This window comes from Zalophus californianus, chromosome 9, assembly GCF_009762305.2.
Source record: "Zalophus californianus isolate mZalCal1 chromosome 9, mZalCal1.pri.v2, whole genome shotgun sequence".
In the NCBI taxonomy this organism is placed as follows: Eukaryota; Metazoa; Chordata; class Mammalia; order Carnivora; family Otariidae; genus Zalophus; species Zalophus californianus.
In genome coordinates, this window is record NC_045603.1 from 31682193 (window position 1) to 31705903 (window position 23711).

Below are 23711 nucleotides of genomic sequence, written 5' to 3' on the forward strand. Positions count from 1 at the left end.
TCAAAGTATTAATTGCAGCAACCACTCCATTAAATACATACGTTTGCTTACGTTAGGCTCCAAGAAAACCATGCAGATGAAGTGAAAAAAGTGAAAGCAGAAGTCGAGGATTTAAGGTGTCTTCTGGCCCACTCACAAAAGGAGTCACAGAGTTTAAAATCTGAACTTCAGGCTCAAAAAGAAGCAAATTCAAGAGCTCCAACAACTACAATGAGAAATCTAGTAGAACGGCTAAAGAGCCAGTTAGCCTTGAAAGAGAAACAACAAAAAGTGAGTAACAACAGAGTTATTACCAATATTTAGGAAATATATGTGGTAATAGATTGCTTTTAGAGAAGACTTGTAAAAGATGATAGCATATATCTCTCTGTTGTAATAAAAGTATGAGCTTTGTCTTATGCTGTTAAGCAGAATTTTTCAAGATAATTTATTTTAATAGCCATTTGGTGGTGTTTTTAAGTACAGATATAGTCCAAATTTTTTTATGCTGTCATCAGTTTGATTTGTGAGTTATCAATAGGAAATAAGGGGAAATCTTAATCCTATTATTTTCTCTCCTTTTCTAACTGGGATTTTATGCTACTAAGGTTATTTTGAACAATTTGAATAATTGAACAATTTTGGGGAGCAGGAGGGAGATATGACAGGAGGAAAGTTTAAAGAAGGAGGTCACAGAGATAGTTTTTTGAGAAGCAGTTGGTCAGTGGATTATCTAATGTATTAGTTTTTAAAGCTTATCTCAGATTTGATATACTCAATTGATTTAGAAGGTGCTGCTGTTTTTCTGTGCTAGCTTAGGAAATTTACTGGCAAATTTTAAGCCTTTTTTCTAATCCTATAATTTTCCTTGTCTGTATAAATTCAATTAATTTCACACAGAAGTATGTACTGAGTAATTCAAATAAATATCTAAACTTGGATATTGAAACAAAACGTGGTTTTTATAATATAAATGTCTTGATTTAATGCTGGGTTCTCAAAATTACTATTGTCAAGATTTTGAAGTCTCTCACACTCAATTTGGAAAGAACTGAATGCAATTACTAAAGGAAATTCATTTGAAAAATTTGGACTGTTAGGTTGTGAATTATGTTTGCATAAACACATGGTATTTTAGGAAAGAGTTAAAAGTAACAAAGCATGTTAATTTTTTGTATTACATGTTGCTCGTATAAAATACTAATTTCTTAAAAAGTACATATGTTATAATTTTCAGGCACTTAGTCGAGCACTTTTGGAACTCCGGGCAGAAATGACAGCAGCAGCAGAAGAACGTATTATTTCTGCAACTTCTCAGAAAGAGGCAAATCTCAATGTTCAACAAATTGTTGATCGACATACTAAAGAACTAAAGGTGAACCTAACACATGCATCAATATAACAAAATACCTTATAATTGCTATTGGAAGAGGATCCACTTTGACATATAGTAATTTTGATAATGAATAGGGAAGTTATTCTAATGAATTATTGGTGGATATATATATATTCATTTTTGGGTTTTTTTGGGGGGGGTTGGGTTTTTTTTTTAGAGATTTTATTTATTTGACAGATCACAAGCAGAGGGAGAGAGAGGGAGAAGCAGGCTCCCTGCTGAGCAAGGAGCCTGATTTGGAACTCGATCCCAGGACTCTGGGATCATGACCCGGGCCGAAGGCAGCCACTTAACCGACTGAGCCACCCAGGCGTCCCTCAGTTTTGAACAATAAGAATCTTTATTGTACTCACTCTGATTATCATCTTAGAGATTAGGAAAGGATATGCCATTATTAACTACTTCTCTCTAATAGAACTAAGAAACATTTTACTTAGAATTTTTGTTTCTATGTTGATAAGTGAGATAGGTGTGTAGATTTCATTGTTTTGTTTTTCTTTTGCTTTATCAGAATTTTCTAATTTTTGCTAGTTTATAATATGAGTTAATTAGCTTTCCTTTTTTTCTCCCTGAAATAATTTAGGGGGATTATATAGTTCCTGACATGTAATCCATAGAGCTTCCTGACTCAGCAGAAGCCTTTTTTTAAGTTATTTATTTATTTTTTGGCAATGTACTTTGTTTTCATTTCTGACCAGTCATTAGATGTGGTGATTTAAAATTTTTTTACAAAACATATAGGTTTCATAATGAGTTTTAAATTTCTTTACACAAAGTTTCATGTAGTACATTCTGCATAAAATGAAAAGTCCACTTTTTATATGTTTATAATTTTGATTTACTCAGTTTATTTGTATGTCCTCTTCACCACCATTAAACTCTGTAGGGACTGGATTGTACTTAGGCTTGTTTGTTTGTTTGTTTTTCATTTATTTTTTTGTTTAGTAATCTCTACACCCACTGTGGGGCTCAAACTTTCAAGTACAGAAGTATGTACTAAGGAGTAATTCAAGTAAATATCTAAACTTGGATATTGAAACAAAACATGTGGTTTTTGTAATATAAATGTTTTGACTGTATTCATGTTATCATCTTAGAGATTAGCAAAGGATACATCATTACTAACTACTTCTTCCTAATAGAATTAAGAAACATTTTACTTAGAATTGTTTCCAAAATTGCCAGCATTAAATCAAGTTGTTAGTGGGTTTTTCCCCCATGAATGTAAAAATTTAGATTGAAACTTTATTTTTAATAAGTTTTAATTTAATAATCATTAACTAAACCTTTTTAATAAGTATTAAGAATAATTTAATTTAATAAAAATTTAGATTGAAACTTCCTTTTTATTAAGTAATAGATGTATTGTTTTATTGTTGATATTTGATGAAGACTTATGAACTAAACCTTTCTTTACTTGCAGTCACAAATTGACGATTTAAGTGAAAATCTTTTAAAATTGAAAGAAGCTCTTAAAACAAGCAAAAACAGAGAAAACTCACTCACTGATAATTTGAATGATTTAACCAATGAACTACAAAAAAAACAAAAAGCCTATAATAAAATGCTTAGAGAGAAAGATGGAATTGATCAAGAGAATGATGAACTGAAAAGGCAAATTAAAAGACTAACCAGTGGATTACAGGTGATTTTATATTTAATTGGGATAATGTCTTTGATTTAAAATATATAGGTAGTGGTTTATTCCCACTTTTTAATTTCATCTATATTATTTGCTAAAACTAGCTTTCAGATCACTTTGTTTAAGGTAGCTAATTCCTTCAGTGACCTCTGTCATATCTGTCGTTTTAGAGTAGTTTATTTTTAAAATGCAGAAGTAGCTACTATGTTCTATATCAATAGTGCATTTAGAAAAGATGGCTATAGCCTTGGAAAGTTTCTGTAATTGGAATATTGTGTATTTTGTTTGATAGTTTTTTACTTGTAAAATGTAAAAATACATCTTATATTTCAGGGGAAACCTTTAATAGATAATAAACAAAGTTTAATTGAAGAACTCCAAAAGAAAATTAAAAAGCTAGAAAGCCAAGTGGAAAGAAAGGTGGATGAGGCAGAAATAAAGCCTGTGAAAGAAAAGGTATGTGAAGAAACATACTGATTAATATGTTTAAGGTAATGATAGACTTGGGCACCTGGGTGGCTCAGTTGGTTAAGCGACTGCTTTCAGCTCAGGTCATGATCCTGGAGTCCGGGATCGAGTGCCGCATCGGGCTCCCTGCTCAGCGGGGAGTCTGCTTCTCCCTCTGAGCCTCCCCCCTCTCATGCTCTCTCTCTCCCATTCTCTCTCTCAAATAAATAAGTAAAATCTTTAAAAAAAAAGGTAATGATAGACTAAGTTAAATTATATAACTGATGAACAGAAGATCAACTGTATTAATTTGAGGACCTAATACATACTATAAATGTATCGAATAATGTAGAGAAGTCTAAGACAACTTTCTGTCCTTTAAGAATTTACAGGATATTCCTATAATGTAACTCTTCCTCAGAAGTTACTAGAATGTCCTCTTCCTGACATTGTTATTACCTCTAAAATCCCCTCACACTTTCCCTGTCCAACTTCTCCCCAGCCTAATTTTTTACATAAATTGGTGCTTTTGATTTTGGGAAAGAAAGTTGGGCATTTTTAGTCTGCTACCTTGACCCAAATGTGTCCTTTTTATCCTTCCATAGACTGGACTGTTAGTTCAGGGTAAACAAAGTGATTTGGAATAAAATCAATATTTGTAGTAATCAGTAACCAAACTACTCATAAATTGATTCTGAAATGTGAGAAAAGTTGCTTAAAATTTTCTAACAGGTTAACTAGTAAGCTATTTTGTAATAAAAATTACTAACAGAAATTATCAATCCCATCAAATCCCCTAAAATTTGCTAAAATGCATATAATTTATTACAAATAATAAACTGAAGATTTGTATCAGTAACACTGGAAATATCAAGAGAGACCTGGGAAATAGGTGTTAGTAGTAATGTTTGCCCCTGTAGAAAATCACAACAAAGGAGCTAAGATTAGGAAAAATTTTTTTGTAAAATTTACCCAGAAAATATTCAATATCTATAAAATAATTTCAATAACATGAACATAAAAGGAAAGTATTTTTAATGCCACTGAATAGAAATTAGTAATGGAATTAAAATATCTCAATAGAGTATATTCCAAAATTCATTTTACCTATGGAAATTCACCAATGTTAGTATAATTTTTATTAAAATATTTGCATTTGTATACATTGAACCACAACATACTTGCGGTCAGAAGCTTTGCTGGTAAAAATCCTAAGATAAAAATGTCCTCACTCTTCCAGATTGCTTTCTTTGCTGCCTCCCCGCCTTTAATGTTCCTAACCTGATTCCTAGCAGAATACCTCAGTAGCCTTGTGGCTTTGCCTAGACTCATAACCTGTGTTTCAGTTTATTTCTCCTGAAAATAGAAATGATACAACTTGCATTGCCAGTTTCCCAAGATTATTTTGACAATCGAATGAAACATTATGTGCAGGTCTTTTGTAAGCCATCCAGTCAATACCACTGTATGATATTATTACTAATTAGGAAAAGCGAACACAAAGAGCAACCCTAATATTCAAATTTGTATCCAGGAATCTAGCGAAAGGATTATTTCAAATTCCACAGTATGGGGCATTTGTAATTTATGAATGTTTTTATATTCAAAAAATGCTTTTGTATTGAAATTTCTACACCCTTTTCTGTCAGCTCTTTATAGCCTATCTATATGAGATACCAAAACCCACCCCCATGCCTTGTATTCCTGTTTCTTATGCTGCTATACTTTTCCCCATAGCATTTATTATTATCTGACATACTAGAGATTTACTTATCTGTGTGTTCATCTTTTGGACTATAAGCTTTAATGGCAGGAATTTTGCCTGTTTTGTTTATTGTTGTATCCCCATCACCTACAACAGTCCTTGGCATGTATTAGATGCTCAGTATTTGTTAAATGAATGAAAAATTTAAAATACAGTTATATTATTCTGAAATCCATGCCTGAGCGGCTATTGGTACAGAAAATATGAAAAGAGAACTTCTCTCTGCATCCTCTCTTCTCCCCCAGTCTAGAACAGATCCTTGGTAACATTTGCCTTTGTTATTGCTTTGCTGTTGTGGTTCATTTTTAAATTATTTCAGCCTTGTTTTGCTCAGTCTTAATTCAAAGGATAATGTCAGATGGTTAGAATTGCTCAATCCCTACAAAGCACTCCAGAATTATTTACTTATATACCATTATGCCCAAACTAATACTTACATTTCTGGAAGTCACAAAATTCAGGAAAAAAAGAAATTAATAATGATCAAACACTGAAGTTTTTACATTTTTTAAAAGAATACTTGTTACCTAAATAAATAAGGCAAAAATTGGCCAGTGTGAAAGAAGACGGTTTTGATAAAGGCAACTTATCTTAGTTGGGCATTTGACTTTATACTATGGCTTTTAACTCTTTCAGCCCCAACATTGCCTTTTGTAATAAATACAGTGTTTCATAACATCCTCTGTACTATTCCATATGAAATTTATGGTTACTGGAAACTACCTATGTGTGTAATTTCAAAAAAATCATTATAAATGAAATATAAAGGTGAAACAAAAAATAACATAAAAATAATAGATATTTCTCATATTTCAATATGGAAATGCTCTGACATACTACACTAGAAAACATGAAGTAGTCTTGTAGCATTAATAGGAATTCAGAGCTACAAATGCAGACTGATACAAATGTATTCTATTGGCAGTTTATATGACCCAATAGCATTGCTAATGCCATTAGCTAATTCTCTTCACTGTTCTTTTTTTTTTTTAGCACTTATCACCAGCTAACTTACTACAAAATATTTTTTTCTTTCTTTTTGTCTATATTTTGCTCCCTTTCCCTAATCCACCCAACCAACATAAATTAGACTGTAATGCTTTTTCTCTGGTTTATTCATTGCTTCTACTTCTAGTGCCTAGAGTAGTATTTGGCAGATGATTAGCACTATATAAACATCTATTGAATAAGAGAAATCATGTGCATTGAAAATTTGAAGGGGCTGTGATGCTAGAAGATAGCTATTTTGGTTAAAATTGAGTTGGTCCTTTGTACATATACATTCTTTGTTAGAAGCTTACTTTGGTCATGATCAGCTTTATTAGAATCTTAAAGACTCCTAAGTCTGTTGGCATTAGTCCAGACTGTTCCCTAGAATATCATCTGTCAAGTAATAGAACACAGAACGCTTAAGCTGAATGGCATTTTTGCTAATAGCTTGGCATGTCTAAAGATTCTAGAAGTTACACAGCAAAATGAATGTATTTACATATTCTCTATTGATTTACCATTGCTCTAGTAAATTGTAATTGATAAATCTTGAAGTTAAAAACATTGGTAATTTTCTCCTTCGTTATTGTTTACAGAGTGCTAAAGAAGAATTAATTAGGTGGGAAGAAGGTAAAAAATGGCAAACCAAAATAGAGGGTATTAGAAACAAGTTGAAAGAAAAAGAGGGGGAAGTCTATATTCTAACAAAGCAGTTGAATACTTTGAAGGATCTTTTTGCCAAGTGAGTTTAAATTTAAGCCTAATTAATTATGTGCAAAGTCTTTAATTGATTTGGAAGTTGTCATTTTTTTCGTAACTGATAGTACATATTTGATATCATACTTGAGAAATTTCCTAGTTTTAATTATCATTTATTATCTATGGTTCACTTTTTGTTTTCTTTAAAATGTGTTTAAAAGTATTTAACACTTTGGGTGTCTGGCTGGCTCAGTTGATTAAGTGTCTGCCTTCGGCTTAGGTCATGATCCCAGGGTCCTGGGATCGAGTCCCGCATCTGGCTCCCTGCTTGGCGGGGTGTCTGCTTCTCCCTTTCCCTCTGTCCCTCCCCCATGCTTGTGTGCGTGCTCTCTCCCCCAAATAAATAAAATCTTAAAAATAAATATTTTAACAATTTATAAATGGAGTTCCTATAATTTTGAAATAAGTTAACTTATAGCAAATACAGAAAGGTCTAATTTTTTTATGTTGGTATTGTAATTGAGTAAGCTGTGGTTTAATAAACTGAACGCAAAACAGTGAATTATATATTTTCATGATGCTATATTAAATCCCACAGAGCTGACAAAGAGAAACTTACTTTGCAGAGGAAACTAAAAACAACCGGCATTACTGTTGATCAAGTTATGGGAGTGCGAGCTTTGGAGTCAGAAAAAGAGTTGGAAGAATTGAAAAAGAGAAATCTTGACTTAGAAAATGACATTTCATATATGAGGTAGGCTGTTTCATGAAAATGTGGTACCTGTTATAATGAAGAAAACTGACCCATAGTAACTGATATAATGAATGTGTATTACTTTAGGCTTGGGTTCTGTTGTCTTTTCCCATGTGAGTTAAGATATTCCTGGTTCTTTGTATGCCACCTAATTTTGGACTGTATTCTTGAACTTCTGAATATTATGTGGTAAAACTCTGGATCTTGGTTAAATTCTATGGAAAATGTGGATAATTTTGTTTTAGCAGACAGTCAGTCTGGATAGGTTCAGGCCTCAAGTTCCAACCTGCTTTCTGTGGGCTGTGGTTCTAGTATCAGTTTTGTTTTCAAAGCCTTTCCAGTCTCTATGGATCTGTCCTGCCTGTGCCCCTCCCAGTTTGGAAGTCTGGTACATGGGCTGTCTTTGGTTTGTTAGTTCAGTTCCTTGAGTCTTTGCTACTCTAAGATTAGATCTGTGCACACACAGCTCAGCACTGAGCCCAGAAGTTCATAGACAACTTTACAAGATCCCTTTCTTGAGTTCCTCCCTTTCTGTGATCTCCCTGATACTTTCCGTTTTCCTAGGGCTCCCCCTTTTGGTACTTCGAACGAAATCTGGGGCTTTCTTCCTCAGTACTAACACTCACCTTCAGTTTTCAATCAATGTTGTATTCAGGCCAAGAAAGACCACAGGAAAAGGAGAGGTAAATCACTGCCCATTTGCTGACAGGTAATTCTGGTATGCTGTCCCAATCTGTAAAATATTTACTTTTCAAAGTTTTCAAATAGTTGTTCCATGCATTTGGGAGAGACAAGATTGGATATGTTTACTCCACGTACCTAGAATCAGATCCCCCCCTCCACACCAACCCCCTGCCACGTGCTGTGCCATTTCTTTAGCAGAGCCTTTGAAATTTTTTTGTTTCATCCCCTTTCCAAGCTGTCTTCTGATATAATCAGTCATGCAAAGCAAAATAAAATCATATCCTAACAACTGAAACTGTAATAACGTTTCATTCATTTCTTCTTAGATGAACTTCAATTAGTTTTATATAATCTGACACTTCCCCTACTAAATACTTGACAAGCTATCCAAGATCATCTTAATGATCATTTTTAAAGTCTGGTACCTACCTGTCATATTTGGATATGAGGATACTTGCTGTTCTTAAATTTATCATATTTTTCCCCTTTCTATTAATCTTCAAAAAATACCATTATTGCTTTATTAATGCCTGTGATTGCGTCAGTGTTAATGTAATGTGAACTCCTTTAAAGGAACACTCCTGAGTGCCTACATTCCTTTCCTTTTTTCCTAAATCGTTGTTTCTTAAATCCCTCAGAACTTTCCGTGATGAAGAAGAAAAAAGCGATTGAAGAATTCTTTCTTTTGACACCTCTTATATAGTTACATCTGATCCCACCAGTGGCTCCTTCCCTTCCTTGGTTATCTTGATCTAAACATATGTTCAGAACAACATCAAACCCTTTTTTCTCCTTTGCAGTTTTCACAAGGATCAAAATATTTTAGTTTTGAAACCTAATACTTTTAGAGTATTTTGTTTTTGTTTTTCTAATAATGTGAATATGTGTGGGCTGAAGTAATTGGAGAAGATTTGATAGAAAAGATGGAACTTACCTTCTCAGTTCAACTTGAATTTCTAAATTTAATGAATCAGAGCTAGATATTAAAGGGAGGAGGGACATTCCAAGAGAGCAGAACCCTAGCAGAGACATAGTGGCAGGGGTGAAGCTTTCATGTGTGGGTAAGAGTAGATTTTTTTGCCTTAGTAAAGGTAGACTCCTGGACAGTTAGGGTAGGCCATGCACATGAGACTCGGAGTAACAGATTGTTCCGTGGCATCACCAAGAGCCTTTTTTGAATCCTTGAGCTTCTCGAGAAGCACACAGATGTTATGAAGTTAAATTCTATGTTTTAAAAATAGTGGCTATTTTGATTTGTCTTATACAGTTCCATATAAATAGATGCATATTCTTTAAAGATGATTTCTGTAAATCAAAATACACTTGTTAACTCATCATTCAAAAGAGCCCTGCAGCTAATCCTCTGTATAAGATCACTTTATACTATAAGTAGTCGTGTCCTGATTTTTGTAAAGTTTACAAGTTTTGTGGAATTTCAAATAAATACAGTGTTAATATATATTTTCTTTCTTTTCTGTATTTTGATATAGTAAAGCTGTGGAGAGTTGAAGTTTGAATAGTTAAGAGTCTGTTGTTGTTTCTCATAGGACCCGCCAAGCTCTTCCTCGAGATTCTGTCATAGAAGATTTACGTTTACAAAATAGATACCTCCAAGAAAAACTTCATGTTTTAGAAAAACAGTTTTCAAAGGGGGCATATTCTAGAACTTCAGTAAGTGCACACCCTTTTTCTGTTTTTAAAGTTTAAAAGTGATATTAACTTCTACCTTTATCTGACCCAGAACCTTAGATTCTTCTTATAATATTAATGCAGTAAATCCGACTTTTATTTTTACCAGGTGTGGCGTATATGAACTTCTTTAATCCTCTTACATAAGTAAACTTAAGATTCTTATGCATTGCATAAAACTTTATTACAAATGAGATTTTAAATGAAATTATCATTTTGAGTTTTGCTGTGGCAAGAACATACAATTGGGTGAATTAGAAAAGTATGTCATAGCATTGTTTCCATTCAAACATGCTATATATTTCTAGTTTTCCTTTATAAAAAGATATTAATATTGTTTGTTGTATCTTACTTTAAAACAAATAGTGTGTATATTTTTGTTATTTTTTTCTTCTTCTTTTCATGTTTCTTCTCTTTCTTCTGCTTCAAGCAGAATCTGTTATGTGACACAACTACGCTTTCTACCCTTGCTACCAGTGTTAATAAATACAGGCAAAATACTTTTCACAAAAAGAACACTTTACACCGGAACAAAAAAAAACCCTTAACAGTTTTCAGAATTAAAAATGGGAAGGGATTAGATGCCAGTGACAACTTATATCATCAGGTACCTAAAAATATTCTACAGTATTACAGTAAAGAAGAAAAACACACAGCAGAAGATATTGTAGATCCTATGGAGTTAAATAAATCTGAGACAAGACCAAAAAATAAGTCAAGTCCATTTAGGTCAACTAATGGTATCTTGGCAGATGTTAAGTCCAATTTTGAAAATGCACCGGATCCTGAAATTAAGAAAATTAATCAAGATTGTTGTGAAAATAATAAACAGGAACATAAGAACAAGGAAGAGAATGAGCTAGGCAAGAATGATGAAGTAAAGGGACACATAGCTGAAGATGTGAGTCCCAACAACCACTTGGATCCAGAAGAATCTGCCAGAGAGGACCCTGATTATGCTACAGTTGCTGCCACCCTGAATCAGTGTGCTGAGGAGGTCACACAGGCAGATTCTGACGCCGATGTACCCGTCCAGCCAAGAGATGAAGTGTCCCAGGTCTGAGTCGATGGCGGTCCTGTGTGTGTGTGTGTTAGCTGAATTCTTCTCTAGCAAGTGGTGTACATATGTGGTGCAAATGGAAATAAATTGTATAGGATTTGTAAAAAAATTAACTATTCATGAAATGTGTCTTAAGCTCTAATATTTGACTAGTTCCTTCAAAAATTAATGGTTATGCACTTCCTAATTCATTTTAGTACTCACTGTTTTACCACTGGTACTCACTTAAAAAGAATTAGCTTCGATAACAGGGTGACAAAAATCAGGCTCTTTAGAGGTATTCATTTTGCCTTAGAAATTTCTAATTCAGGATGCTCTAAAGTCTCATCACAAACTTCTACTACAGTGACTACTGTGAGTAAAAATGTGTTGATACTGTGTGACATTCTTTGGTCATCTTTTTGCCACAAAGTATATGACAAATACTTTTTTATAGTGAAAAAAGGGAGTTTGCCTGTGTTGTTGTCTATGTTGTGCCTAGGTATAATTTTCATAGCACTTTGCAGACTGTTTCTGTTTTACATGGGAAGCTTGGAGCATGAGTAACATCTCTAGTGATGCAGAACCAGGATCTAACCACAGGTCTAACTCTGTGATCTCTCTTGTGATGCACTACTTTTGGTCCATTTACAGTGCAGTACAGACTAGACAAGTTTGCCCCCAGATGAAATCAAATAGCATTTATCTTTTTTTTTTTTTATCCTTTCCACCTAGATGTTCCAGTCACCCGAGTCCTAAAAACATCACGAAAAACAAACATTTAAATGTGAAGGGAAAATGGATGAAAGTGACTTAATTCTTATTTCTTTATCCAGGTTCATAATGCTTTTTTTTTTTTTTTTGCTTGATAGTAATTAAAAATTTGAGGCTTCCAGTGTGTTTCTTTAACTCCCATCCACTAAGAATTTGGTTTCTAGCAGTGTATCCCCTCCCCCGTGTTTTGTATTTTTTTTTTTAAGATTTATTTATTTTAGAGAGAGAGCACACAGTGGGGAGGGGCAGAAAGGGAGAGCGAATCTCAAGCAGACTCCGTGCTGAGCACGGAGCAGTGTGGGGCTCAGTCTCACAACCCTGAGATCCTGACCTGAGCTGAAACCAAGAGTTGGACATCTCACCAACTGTGCCACCCAGGCGCCCCTAGCAGTGTATCCCTTTTAGCAGGATTCCTCTTCTATACAAGAATTGGAAGTCTCATAAAATTCACTATGTAAGAATTTTATTTATATTATTTTTATAGAACAGAGTTTCATTAGAATTTATTTTCCAGAAGTTTGGACAATTTCAACTAATACTTTTAATTTTGTTTTTTGAGAATGGGGGGGAAATGATCCATATGTACTTACATAATTGCCTCCATGTTTTAGTGAGGAGAGAACTGTTAAAAAAAAAAAAACCTGATGTGAGATCATAAGCCAGAAATAAGGTAGAAGTAGTCTTCTATGAGTGATACTTAATATATTTTATGTCTATCAGTGGTGCCCATAGGTGTTTTTCATTTGTTAAATAGCTATTGGAGACAGAAGAGATGAAGTGAGGGTGACAGAAGAGCTCTGGGACAGGGCATTACAGATTTCTGTGTCTGAAGAGGCCTTAAAAATTACCCCATCTTGTGTCTTCATTTGTAAGCTGGAAAAACTGAGGACCTTGCAGGTGGCATGATTTGCCTAGTGTTAACCTAATAGCAGCAGAATCAGAATGTATACTTGGGTGATTTGACAGAGAATAAGCAAAGACATATTCCTGCGGTACAGACCTCAACAAATACGTCTGTCTGCTTTCTCATGCCACTGTACACGTGCGTATGCACACACACTGCTTTGAACAAACAGATGCAGGGGGACACGTGCTGTTTTTCTGCTAGTGTTCTGTGCCTTCAGGTCAGAATCCAACAGCCTAGAATTTCTTTACTCTTCTTATCCTATTTTTTAATGTCTTTAATTTCTTTTACTTTTGTTTTTATTACTTAAGGGTAAATGTATCAGAATGTGGCGTATTTAACCTACTACTAATTAAAAAGATGGTATAGAGCCATGTATAATGGATATATTTGTATAATACTATATTTTTTAAACTCTAATGTCTGTGGAGTAATAACTCTGGACTTGATAGTCCATCGAGAGAGAGAGAGAGAGAAAGGGATGGGGGAGGACAAGCTAAAACTATGCTGTGTGCTTGGACAAAATTATTTCATATGATGCTCATAACACTCATATGAGGCAGGTGGTATTCTATCCACTGCATAGAAAAACGTAATCAAGCACATATTTCTCTTCTGAATGACTTGTCGCTTAGAATGAGAAGTAAAAACGTAATCAAGCACATATTTCTCTTCTGAATGACTTGTCGCTTAGAATGAGAAGTAAAAATGAACATAAATAATAACCCAAGGTGGATTTGTGCCAAGAGAAATACAAATATAGTGTAACTGGATTTCAGAGGAGGGAATGATTGCTTTCGCTCAAGGGATGAAGAAGAGCTTTCCCAAGAAGGAGGAAGAAATTAAAGTACTTCTTTTTATAGGTTTGTGTATTAGTTTGCTAGGGCTATTGTAACAAAGCACCACAGATTTGGTGGCTTGACAGAAATTTATTCTCACAGTTCGGGAAGCCAGAAGTCCAAAAAACAAGTTACTGGCAGGGTTGATGACTTCTTTCACCTGTGAAGGGAGAGTCTTTTCCAGGCCCTCCTCCTTGGCTTATGGATGGCCATTTTCTCCCTGTCTCTTCACATTACCTCCCTTCTATGCATATCTCTGTATCCAAATTTCCCTCTTTCATAAGAACACCACTCATACTGGGTCAGGGCTCACCCTAATGACTGTAACTTGAATACCTCTGAAAAGGTCCTATATCCAAATAAGGACACATTCTGAGGTACTGGGATTAGGACTTCAACATATGGATTTGAGGGTAGGGTAGGGTTTAGGGCATAATATAATCCATAACAAATACTAACCATACTTTCAGACTGGAAAAACTAGCACGAATTAGTTTAGTCATTATGAGAGTATACATGGAGACATTATGTGTGTGGACATTATTAAGACATCCTTGACTTTGCTTTCTATATTAATTAAACTGCATTACCTTTTCTCGTGTAATTTTTATATTCTAATTTATTTGAGGCAATTTTTTCTAGAGCTCTCCAGTTTTCCATATTTTTTTGAGGAAAAATGTTCCCTGTTAGCTAGTGTTTTCTTATCCCGTTATGTCTCATGCCACTTTTGTTACTAAAGTTAAAAATATTTCTCACTTTATTTTCCTGAAGACTTCCGAGATAGAGTCAGATGATCATTGTCAAAGAGAACAGGATCTTCAGAGGGAAAACTTGAAGTTGTCATCTGAAAATATTGAACTAAAATTTCAGCTTGAACAAGCAAATAAAGATTTGCCAAGATTAAAGGTAAACTTAATGTTCTTTACTCTAGTTAGGAAGTCTAATGTGTGAAAGCCTTTTTGTCCCTCTTCATATTAGTTAATGTGGATGTCAGAAACTCACATTCATAAAATTTTATGGTAGTGTTACACTTCCTACATTTGTTCACGTAACAATTATTTGTTGAAAGCCTATTTGTTGTCAGGCACTTTTCTAGGTGCTAGGAAACAGCAATCAAAAAATTTCTTGCACTCGTAGAACTTACATTCTAGTGGGGAAGACTGATAATAAGTAAAATGTCAATATATAGTGTGTCAACTGATGTCAAATGGTAAGGAGAAAAAACAGTTGGTGTAAAAGGTGTGTGTGTGTTGGTGGTTTGGGAGTGTATGTAATTGCTATTTAAGTTAGGGTAATAGGGGAAGGCTTTCTTAATAAAATGATACTTTAGCAGAGAGCTAGGGGACAGGTAAGGAAGTGGGTCACACAGGTACTAGAAAAAGAGTTCCAGACAACAGAAATGGCAAGTTCAAAGCGCTGAGGCAAGAGGATGGATGGTGTATTTCATTAACAATCATCACTCTTTAAAATATTAGATTTTTTTTAAATTAAGTGTTTAGATTTTAAAAAATTAGGATAATTATCTCTTTTAGGATTTTATTTTGATGTTTATAGTAAGTTTATCTTTGGTTTTCCAAATCTCATCCTATTTATGGGAATCTTTTTTTTCTTCTGGCTGGCTAATTGTTTCAGTTCTGTTTTCTAACCTAGAATATTAGCAATCTGTTAATTTCGCTGGTGATATAATTATGCCCTGGGTTCTAGAACATTCTGAGTTTTACATTGTTAGAACCAGTACCGTTCCTCTCTACCATCTGTGTAAGGGTCTGCATATGTACTTTATGGGGCGGTTAAAATCAGTTCTAAACTATTAAGGCAGTAATGTGGAAAATATTTCTTGAAATTCATATATAAAATATCCTTGTATTAATGAACGTTAATTCAACATATGTCTTAGTTCAAAATCCTTATTGCTGTGGAGACCATCTTGTTCAGTTTGGCCAGAGAGTTGAAGAAATTGATAGGTCACATGAATTATTTGCCTTTCCTTTTCAGCGGCAATAGCTGTGTTAAACTGTTACATGTTTGCTTTAATTTTTCAGAGTCAAGTAAGGGATTTGAAAGAAATGTGTGAATTTCTTAAGAAAGAAAAAGCAGAAGTTGAGCGGAAACTTGGTCGTGTTAGAGGGGTGAGTGTGTGAGAACATTCCATGCATTTGTTTTGGTTTCAGAAGTGATAAGTTGGTAATGAAAAAACAAGTTTGGATACGTCATAACAGTAGTGATATGATTTTACTAGTGCCTGTAGACTTGGTTTTTATATTGCTGTATCTACAATGTAAAACATCATAAAGCTTTTCTTTGTGTTTCAAGTCAATGTATTTTATCATCTGTCACACCTTACACGCATTTTATTTCAATTGGGACACCACATCATCTTTCTTCATTCCTTGAAAACCCTTAACTTCTAGGAATCCTCCTTCTGTTCATGAAGGTAACTACTAACTGCTCTTAGTCCAGTTCTAACATTTGTAACTATTTTTTTTTTTTTAAGATTTTATTTATTTGACAGAGAGAGACATAGCGAGAGAGGGAACACAAGCAGGGGGAGTGGGAGAGGAGAAGCAGGCTTCCCGCGGAGCAGGGAGCCCGATGTGGGGCTTGATCCCAGGACCCTGGGATCATGACCTGAGCCGAAGGCAGACGCTTAACGACTGAGCCACCCAGGCGCCCCATGATTTCCCTGGCAGCTTCTTAGTATAATGCTCTGTAAATATGTTTCCCAATTTTTTTATTCTTGTATTTTTCTTCCCATGTTATTTTGTATTCACTTTTTACACTGAATAAATGCTGCTTATGAGGCCCTGGCCGAAGATTTAAGCCCCTGATGATTTCATTAGCAAGTGGCACAATGGAAGCAATCAATATAAAAACTTGTTCAAGTAATAATATTAAATATATGACAAATTTGGTGAAAATATTATTAGAAAAGTATTCAGAACAAACATCTCACTGACAGCAATATTAATTTCATAAATAAAAATGTTAATTTGACCTTTTCTAATGGTGAAAGTATATATTAAAATCATGTACTATAGGGTTATTCATTGCATAGTGTCAATACTGACTAAAATGCAAAAAAAGTAAGCAGATTCTTTTGCTCAACTGTTAAAAAAACCTTAATATAAAGCATAGGCAGTTAAAGTTATTAATTGGTGACCCATCTCTATTGATAATGCTACACTAGGTTTTTTCATTTCAGATGTCTCTTATATTTATATTGGACAGAAACTGAATTTCTGATCAATGGCTATTATTAGAGAAAATCACCTCTATTATGCTCAATTCAGATTTGGTAACTCATGAATTCTTTAATGACACAACTTTTCTTTTGTGACTTTTTTTTTTCATATAAAGAAAATTCTGGTATATAGGAAAGAACCTTAGCTAAATAGACTATTTAGGTTCTTAGGTTTATTCATTTAGAACAGACATCAAGGCTGGAGTATTTGAACTGTTACTTATTAGCTGCATGACTAGGAATATCAAATTCTCTGAGTCTTGATTTGCTTGGATTTTCAGTGAGAATTATAATTCCTATCACAAAGGGTTATTGTAGTGATGAACTGAATACAGGTTTTGGCTTCAAATGTTAGGAATCAACACTGAGTGTAATAATGAGCCTTTTATGTTGTTGGTGTTTTATATTATACTCTCTCAGATATTTGATTAGATAAAAAGTTAATATATTCTTTTGTAGTCTGGTAGAAGTGGAAAGACAATCCCAGAACTAGAAAAAACCATTGCTTTAATGAAAAAAGTAGTTGAAAAAGTCCAAAAGGAGAATGAACAGTTGAAAAAAGCATCAGGAATACTGACCAGTGAAAAAATGGCTAATATTGAGCTGGAAAATGAAAAGTTGAAGGTAATTTTTTTAATGCGATCATTTGCATGGGATGTTTTTACTATTATAATTTTTATTTTTTAAGGAAGATTTTAAGTATACTCCTACTATATAAAATGGCTTTAATGGATGCAGTGACTGTTTTACACATATGGAAAAACTTATTGGAAGCAAGGCTAAGAATAATTAGAGTAGCTCCACTGGTCGTTTTATTTCAAGACCACTGGTTCTCACTCAGCAGCATCCTTACCTGTGTCTGTTTTCAGATATACAGATGCATAAGCCCCCAGTCCTGACATTGATCTTTTGGGGTGGGTCCTCCAATAGATACTCTGATTTTAAGTCATCAGCTCATGCTACTGTGTAGCCAAGGTTGGGAACCTCTGCTGTAGATGACACATATGAAAGGGAAGGTTCATTCTATCAAAAATGGGCTCTAAAACTGCTTTGAATTAAGTTTTATGAGTCTATAGGATCTTTTATTTCCTGGTTTTGATAATATATAGGGGTGGTTTTTTGTTTTTGTTTTTTACTAGGCTGAATTAGAAAAACTTAAAGTTCATCTTGGACATCAGTTGAGCATGCACTATGAATCCAAGTCCAAAGGCACAGAGAAGATTGTTGCTGAAAATGAAAGGCTTCGTAAAGAACTTAAAAAAGTATGACTTTCATTACTGATTAATAATTACTTTTTATGTTAACTAATACGTCTGAAAAACTGAATGGAAAAGCTGATGAGAGTGTCTCTTCAGAGTAGATGTTAAGAGATTTAGGGATTGTATTTTTATGGCTGCCATCCATTCACCATGAGGCACATTGAAAATAAAAAATTAAGAGGCAGTATAATGTAGAAGCTACACATCTGGGATTCAAGTCCTAGCTCTATTACTTACTGGCTGTGGAAACAAGGGCAAACTACTGACCCTTCTCTATCCCTCAATTTCCTCATCTATAATATTGGGCATAATAAACATATCTGTTTCACAGAGCTGCTGCAGGATTTAAATGAGTTAATATTTGTGCACATGGCTCAGAACGATGATTGATACAAAGTAATGAATATATGAAATTGTTTTGTTAAACAATAAGATTCCTTTCTGTTTAAGTTGCAAAATATATTCCTTGCCCCACAAATAGGTGTTGTTACTTATATGGATGATCCAGTGAATAAATTGAAATTGAGGTTTTTAAACTAGTTAGAATAGTATCGGAATATACTGTGAGACAAGAGTGCAGTGTGCTTTGAATGGATGTTCAACAGTGGAAATAATTCATGGTACTTACACATAGTTGATGCTCATAGCTAAGTCTCTCAATTATTGGTCAAAGCAAAACATCTTCTAAGTGTATTAAGACATAAACTATCCCATTATCCATGAATACTACAAAGATGACAAATGTAAAGTAACCACTAGAGTAAAATACTTGCAATGTATTTTTTCTAACCTCGTTTACATGATCTGTTGTCCTAATTATTATGATCATATTGCTGTTATAAAGAAAACATTGGATTTTTATTGGAATTTTAATCAGCATTTAGACTGCCAGGTTACTTTTGTTTTCTAATTTGTAGTGGTGATTTTGAATATATTGCATCTATGAGAACAGTATTGCTTTGTCATCCTGTACTAATTCGTCTTTAATGATAGGAGACTGAAGCTGCAGAAAAATTGCGGATAGCTAAGAATAATTTAGAGATATTAAATGAGAAGATGACAGTTCAACTAGAAGAGACTGGTAAGAGATTACACTTGGCAGAGAGTAGAGGCCCACAGCTTGAAGGTGCTGACAGCAAAAGCTGGAAATCAATTGTTGTTACAAGGTAGGAACAAATAGTTTAAATCTTGCATAAAGTTTAATCAGTTCTAATGCTGTCATTATTGTTCTAAAAGCATATGACATTACGCTGATTAACTTAGTTCTTTCCTTGATGAACTGTTTGGTGGTTTGCTTTAACATGATACTTTTTGGCAGTGCCAGGACAGGAAAAAAAGTGTTTTTTCTTCCTTCAAATACTGAACTAGTTTGGGCAGCAGTGCATAGGCAAGAGCAGAGCTGGGGCTGGGCCCAGGGTGTTAGAGTGAGCTGGGTGGGCATCACGAAGCAGCTGACATCTACGAGCCGAGAGCAGTGGTGCCCAGCTTCTCCTGGGTGCTGCTTTTCTCCCGCTACGACTCAACTTCTGTATTACATTCATTTTCTACCTCAAGTATAAGCCAGGAATAGTTTAGCTGTCTTGTCACAACTTGTGGCATACTAGATCTGAGCTATGCTGCAATTTTGGAGGTTTATTTTTTTAAGATTATTTCTTTTAGTGAGAGAGCCCATGTGCATGAGCAGGAGGAGGGGCAGAGGAAGAGAGAATCCCAAGCAAACTCCCCGCTGAGCGCAAAGCCCCATGCCAGGTCTGCTGCACTGTACTTCCCCGTCCACCAAGTCCAAGGAGGAAGGTTATGCAGGCAGATTAGAAGGCAGCCCAGATGGCCAGGCTGTCCTAGAGAAGGGTCCTTGGTCCCTGTCCTAACACCATACTGAGAGTACTCAGAGTCCACGCCTCCCCCCTCTAGCTCTCTCTTAACTCTGCAAGACAGCTAGTGTGAGGCTTAAATGAAATAATACGTGATAATATCAGGGAAAAGGGGTCTCTCTTGTCTGCTTGGAGCCCAACAGAGGCTCTCAACCAGCAACTCCATCAGTGGACTGCTTGATTGGTCCTTTATTTCCTTCTACAATCACATGTAAACTCAGAAAGGATTTTGAGTTACTTTGAGATTTACTTCGCAGATGATTTACTCAGTTCATGCTACATGCCAGAGTCTCTGCTTCATGTTAGATGTACCTCACATGGCCTACTTTGCCTCATTCCCGTGGAGCCAGGTGGTTTCCATAGCTTTAGAAATACTTAAGTCTCACTGTGACCTGAAGTAAATTACACCTCTTCTGTGAGCTCAAGTGTTTTTTGTTTTGTTTTGTTTTGTTTTTTAATTTATGGAGATGATCATCCCTGTTCTTTTTTTTCAAAAAGGGCTCTGAGAAGCTACAGAAAAGATTAACGTGAAAAGGGTTTATAAGTTTATGAACATTTGAGAGGGTTAATATTTAACCATAACTGAAGATGACTTTGCCTTTTACATAATTTGTGTGTTCTTAATCTGAGAACTGAACAGGTAACTGGGCATAGGGTAGGCCTTCGGTAAACCCTTTTGAAAAAGTTACAAAGTCCTTGTAGAACCCACTTGACAGAGTGAAGGCTAAATCTGATCCTTGGCCTCAAGCCTCCCTAACTCCAAAAAAAAAAAAAACAACAAAACAACAACAAAAAACTTGCTGAGATCTGCCGCTGGCATTATACACCCACCTCAGTAAAGTGGTTTAGCAATCTCTTTGGGACCCGTTGACACATGAGGTCTTCCACATGCTGAACTAGAGTCGCTCTGTTATTTACTCAACACACTAATGACATCTATTCTTCTCACGCCTTACGCTGACTGCTGAGACAGGCTGGGGGTGCTAGCACTATTTTATGTGGGGTGATCAGAGAAGGCCCCTCTGGGTGGGGCATTCGAGCAGAGAATTGTAGGAGTAAGTTTCTGGTATTGGACCTCTCTGGTGGACAGTCTGTCAGATTAAGAACGTTCCTTTCTAATCATAGGTTCTAAGAGTTATCAAAAACTTTGAAAGTATTGAAATAATAATTTCTCTTCCTTGTACTGTCCTTACCTGATTTTGTTGCCAAAGCATTCTTTTTCTTGTCTCTGGGGAAGTTTGAATATTATAAGCATTGTCTCCCTTTAAGGTGGAATGATATGCTTATAAAATCATTTTGGCTTTATGTTTTAAAAATTTCTTTTGGAGTCTGGGTTTTTGTTTGTTTTTGAACTGTTGGTCATTTCTTTAAAAGTTACAAATCTATTCAGATTTTTATGTCATATGCCATTTTTTTCACCCATGCTTTTGCACATTTTTTCTTCTCCCAATAGTGTCCTTTTGGTTTTGTTCTACCTGGATACTTTTTTTTTTGTATACTTCTGTGTGTGTATACATGATGTATATATGAAATGTTTTAATTTGTGATCTTTAAATATATCTCTAAGAGTACCCAATAATACAGAATTTGATATTCTATTGGATGAATTGCACTATTTTTTTGTTCTCTGACTGAAAAAGATACTAATTTTACTCTTTTTGATAGGGGCCAAATTCAGGCTCCATCCTTGTTTATAACCTTGGGAAACACCTAAATCCTCTTTTTTTTTTAAGATTTTATTTATTTATTTGACAGAGAGAGATACAGCAAGAGAGGGAACACAGGCAGGGGAAGTGGGAGAGGGAGAAGCAGGCTTCCCGTGGAGCAGGGAGCCCGATGCGGGGCTCGATCCCAGGACCCTGGGACCATGACCTGAGCCAAAGGCAGACGCTTAACGACTGAGCCACCCAGGCGCCCCTAAATCCTCTATTTTAATTGGCCTGTTAATTAGGGATACTTATCCCTGTTGTCACCTAATGCTAAATACGTAGAATTTGACTAGAGGAAACCGTATAAGATAGTTATTTTTAGTGCAGTAACTCGAATTGGCTTTTAAATGAGAGAAATTATTTTCCATGTCTACACTATTTTTTCCCTTCACTTTTAGAATGTACGAAACCAAGTTGAAAGAATTGGAGACCGATATTGCCAAAAAAACCCAAAGCCTTACTGATCTTAAACAGCTTGTAAGGCAAGCAACAGAGAGGGAACAAAAAGCTAAGAAATACACGGAAGACCTCGAGCAACAGGCAAGTAATTTTTCTTTCCATGAGAAAATAAACTTATTATATCTCAAGCCACTCCTTGGCATTGTCTTTTGTAGATAATTCCTTGAAAATTCCTTCCCTAAAAGGCCCATCAGAGTGAATGGCACCACCATTCAACCATTTAAGCCAAAACCCTTAGATTATCAATTCTTTATCTTTCTTACCCTATTATCTTTTTCATTAAATCACATCAGCTCTGTATTTCCAAATATATCCCAAATCTGATGATTCAGCACCTCCCACACTGTCCGTCTAGTCTGAGCTATTCTCTCACACCTGAACTATTCCAGTAATTTCCTAACTGGTCTCCCTGCTTCCATTCTTCCCTTGTTTTTCCTTCTCCCTATCCCTGATGTATTCTCCACATAGCTGCTGAGTCATCCTTCTAAGCATAAAGAAAATCACAGCATCCTATCCTCAGAGTCTTCCAGTGGTTCCTCATTACCCCAGAATAAAATTCTAAAGTACTTTTCATAGGCTGTAAGGACCTACATGGTCTGGCATCTGGTTTCCTTTCTAGCCTCATCTTTACTTTCCCCTCATTCACAGTATTCTAGCCACATGGACCTTCTTTCAGTCCTCTGAACAGGCCAAACCCAAGCTTCAGGATCTTGGACTTGTTCCTCTTGTCTAAAACACTCTCCACCCAAATATTCTCATAGCTCACCCCCTATGTCTCTGCTTAAACGGGGGCTCCTCAGAACTTCCTTAACCCTCTACCACCTTCCATGACTCTCCATCCTCTTACCCTGAGTTATTTTTCTTGATAGCCCTTCCTTCCATCTGGCCCTGTTATCACATGAGATACTTACTATGTGTCTTTGTCTCCTCCCCCACTAAGTACATAAGGACCATAGGAACATGCCAGGAGAGATTTTGCCATCACTGTGTTCCCTGTGCCCTAGGACAAAGCCTGGCATGCAGCACTCAGTAAATTATTGAATGAATAGTGACTAGAACATGATAGATATGTACTCATATCTTACGTGCTTTTGAAAACCCAGCTTTTCATATGCTTTACTGAAAATGTATATCTTTATAAAACATATTTCCATGTCAGACTTTGTCTTCTAACTTTTTATTGTGCCCAAAGATTGAGATTCTCAAACATGTTCCTGAAGGAGCTGAGACAGAGCAGAGCCTTCAGCGGGAACTTCAAGTTCTAAGGTACATTGTCTGTTCATAAATCTATCTTAAAAAAAAAAAAATTTTTTTTTTAATATAACCAGGTTTGCTACATCTAGAGATTAAGATTTTTCAACCTTGCAGCCTAACAAGTTTATCAGTCTTATTTCATCCTTTTAATGCCAATTACTCTCTTACATAATAGATACTGAAAAAAGGGTAAACCAGATCCTAATAAAAGTCTCAAGCTTCTAATTTAAACCTTAATAGTATAGAATGTGTTAAACCTTAGTTTCCCAGAGGCAAATATTAATGAAAGACAAGAAAAAAATTTACTTCCAAAATTC

The 23711-nt window shown here is 35.2% G+C and overlaps 2 protein-coding genes across 7 annotated transcripts in view; one reads left to right on the forward strand and one right to left on the reverse strand.

Moving 5' to 3' along the window:
- Positions 1-23711, forward strand: part of CEP290 (centrosomal protein 290) — an 85562-nt gene that overhangs the window by 57035 nt on the left and 4816 nt on the right. For 2 of the 3 annotated variants that reach the window (XM_027593664.2, XM_027593662.2), the window contains 14 exons: positions 57-270; positions 1217-1354; positions 2799-3020; positions 3351-3473; positions 6816-6961; positions 7517-7672; positions 9904-10027; positions 14373-14507; positions 15644-15730; positions 17302-17466; positions 17982-18104; positions 19095-19267; positions 22080-22221; positions 23333-23406. In XM_027593664.2, the coding sequence (XP_027449465.1) occupies positions 57-270; positions 1217-1354; positions 2799-3020; positions 3351-3473; positions 6816-6961; positions 7517-7672; positions 9904-10027; positions 14373-14507; positions 15644-15730; positions 17302-17466; positions 17982-18104; positions 19095-19267; positions 22080-22221; positions 23333-23406 (2022 nt within the window). Of the gene's footprint in view, positions 1-56; positions 271-1216; positions 1355-2798; positions 3021-3350; positions 3474-6815; positions 6962-7516; positions 7673-9903; positions 10028-10478; positions 11103-14372; positions 14508-15643; positions 15731-17301; positions 17467-17981; positions 18105-19094; positions 19268-22079; positions 22222-23332; positions 23407-23711 lie in introns of all 3 variants that reach the window. The other variant, XM_027593663.2, reaches the window with a different exon arrangement.
- Positions 7699-23711, reverse strand: part of C9H12orf29 (chromosome 9 C12orf29 homolog) — a 32857-nt gene continuing 16844 nt past the window's right edge. The window contains exons 8-9 of one of the 4 annotated variants that reach the window (XM_027593689.2): positions 12449-12480; positions 10814-10830 (exon numbers count right to left, since the gene is read on the reverse strand). In XM_027593689.2, coding sequence (XP_027449490.1) covers positions 10829-10830; positions 12449-12480 — 34 coding nt within the window. In that variant the 3' untranslated portion in view covers positions 10814-10828. Of the gene's footprint in view, positions 8406-10813; positions 10831-12312; positions 12481-14357; positions 14446-23711 lie in introns of those variants that run through there. The other 3 variants (XR_003519879.2, XM_027593688.2, XM_027593687.2) reach the window with 3 other exon arrangements.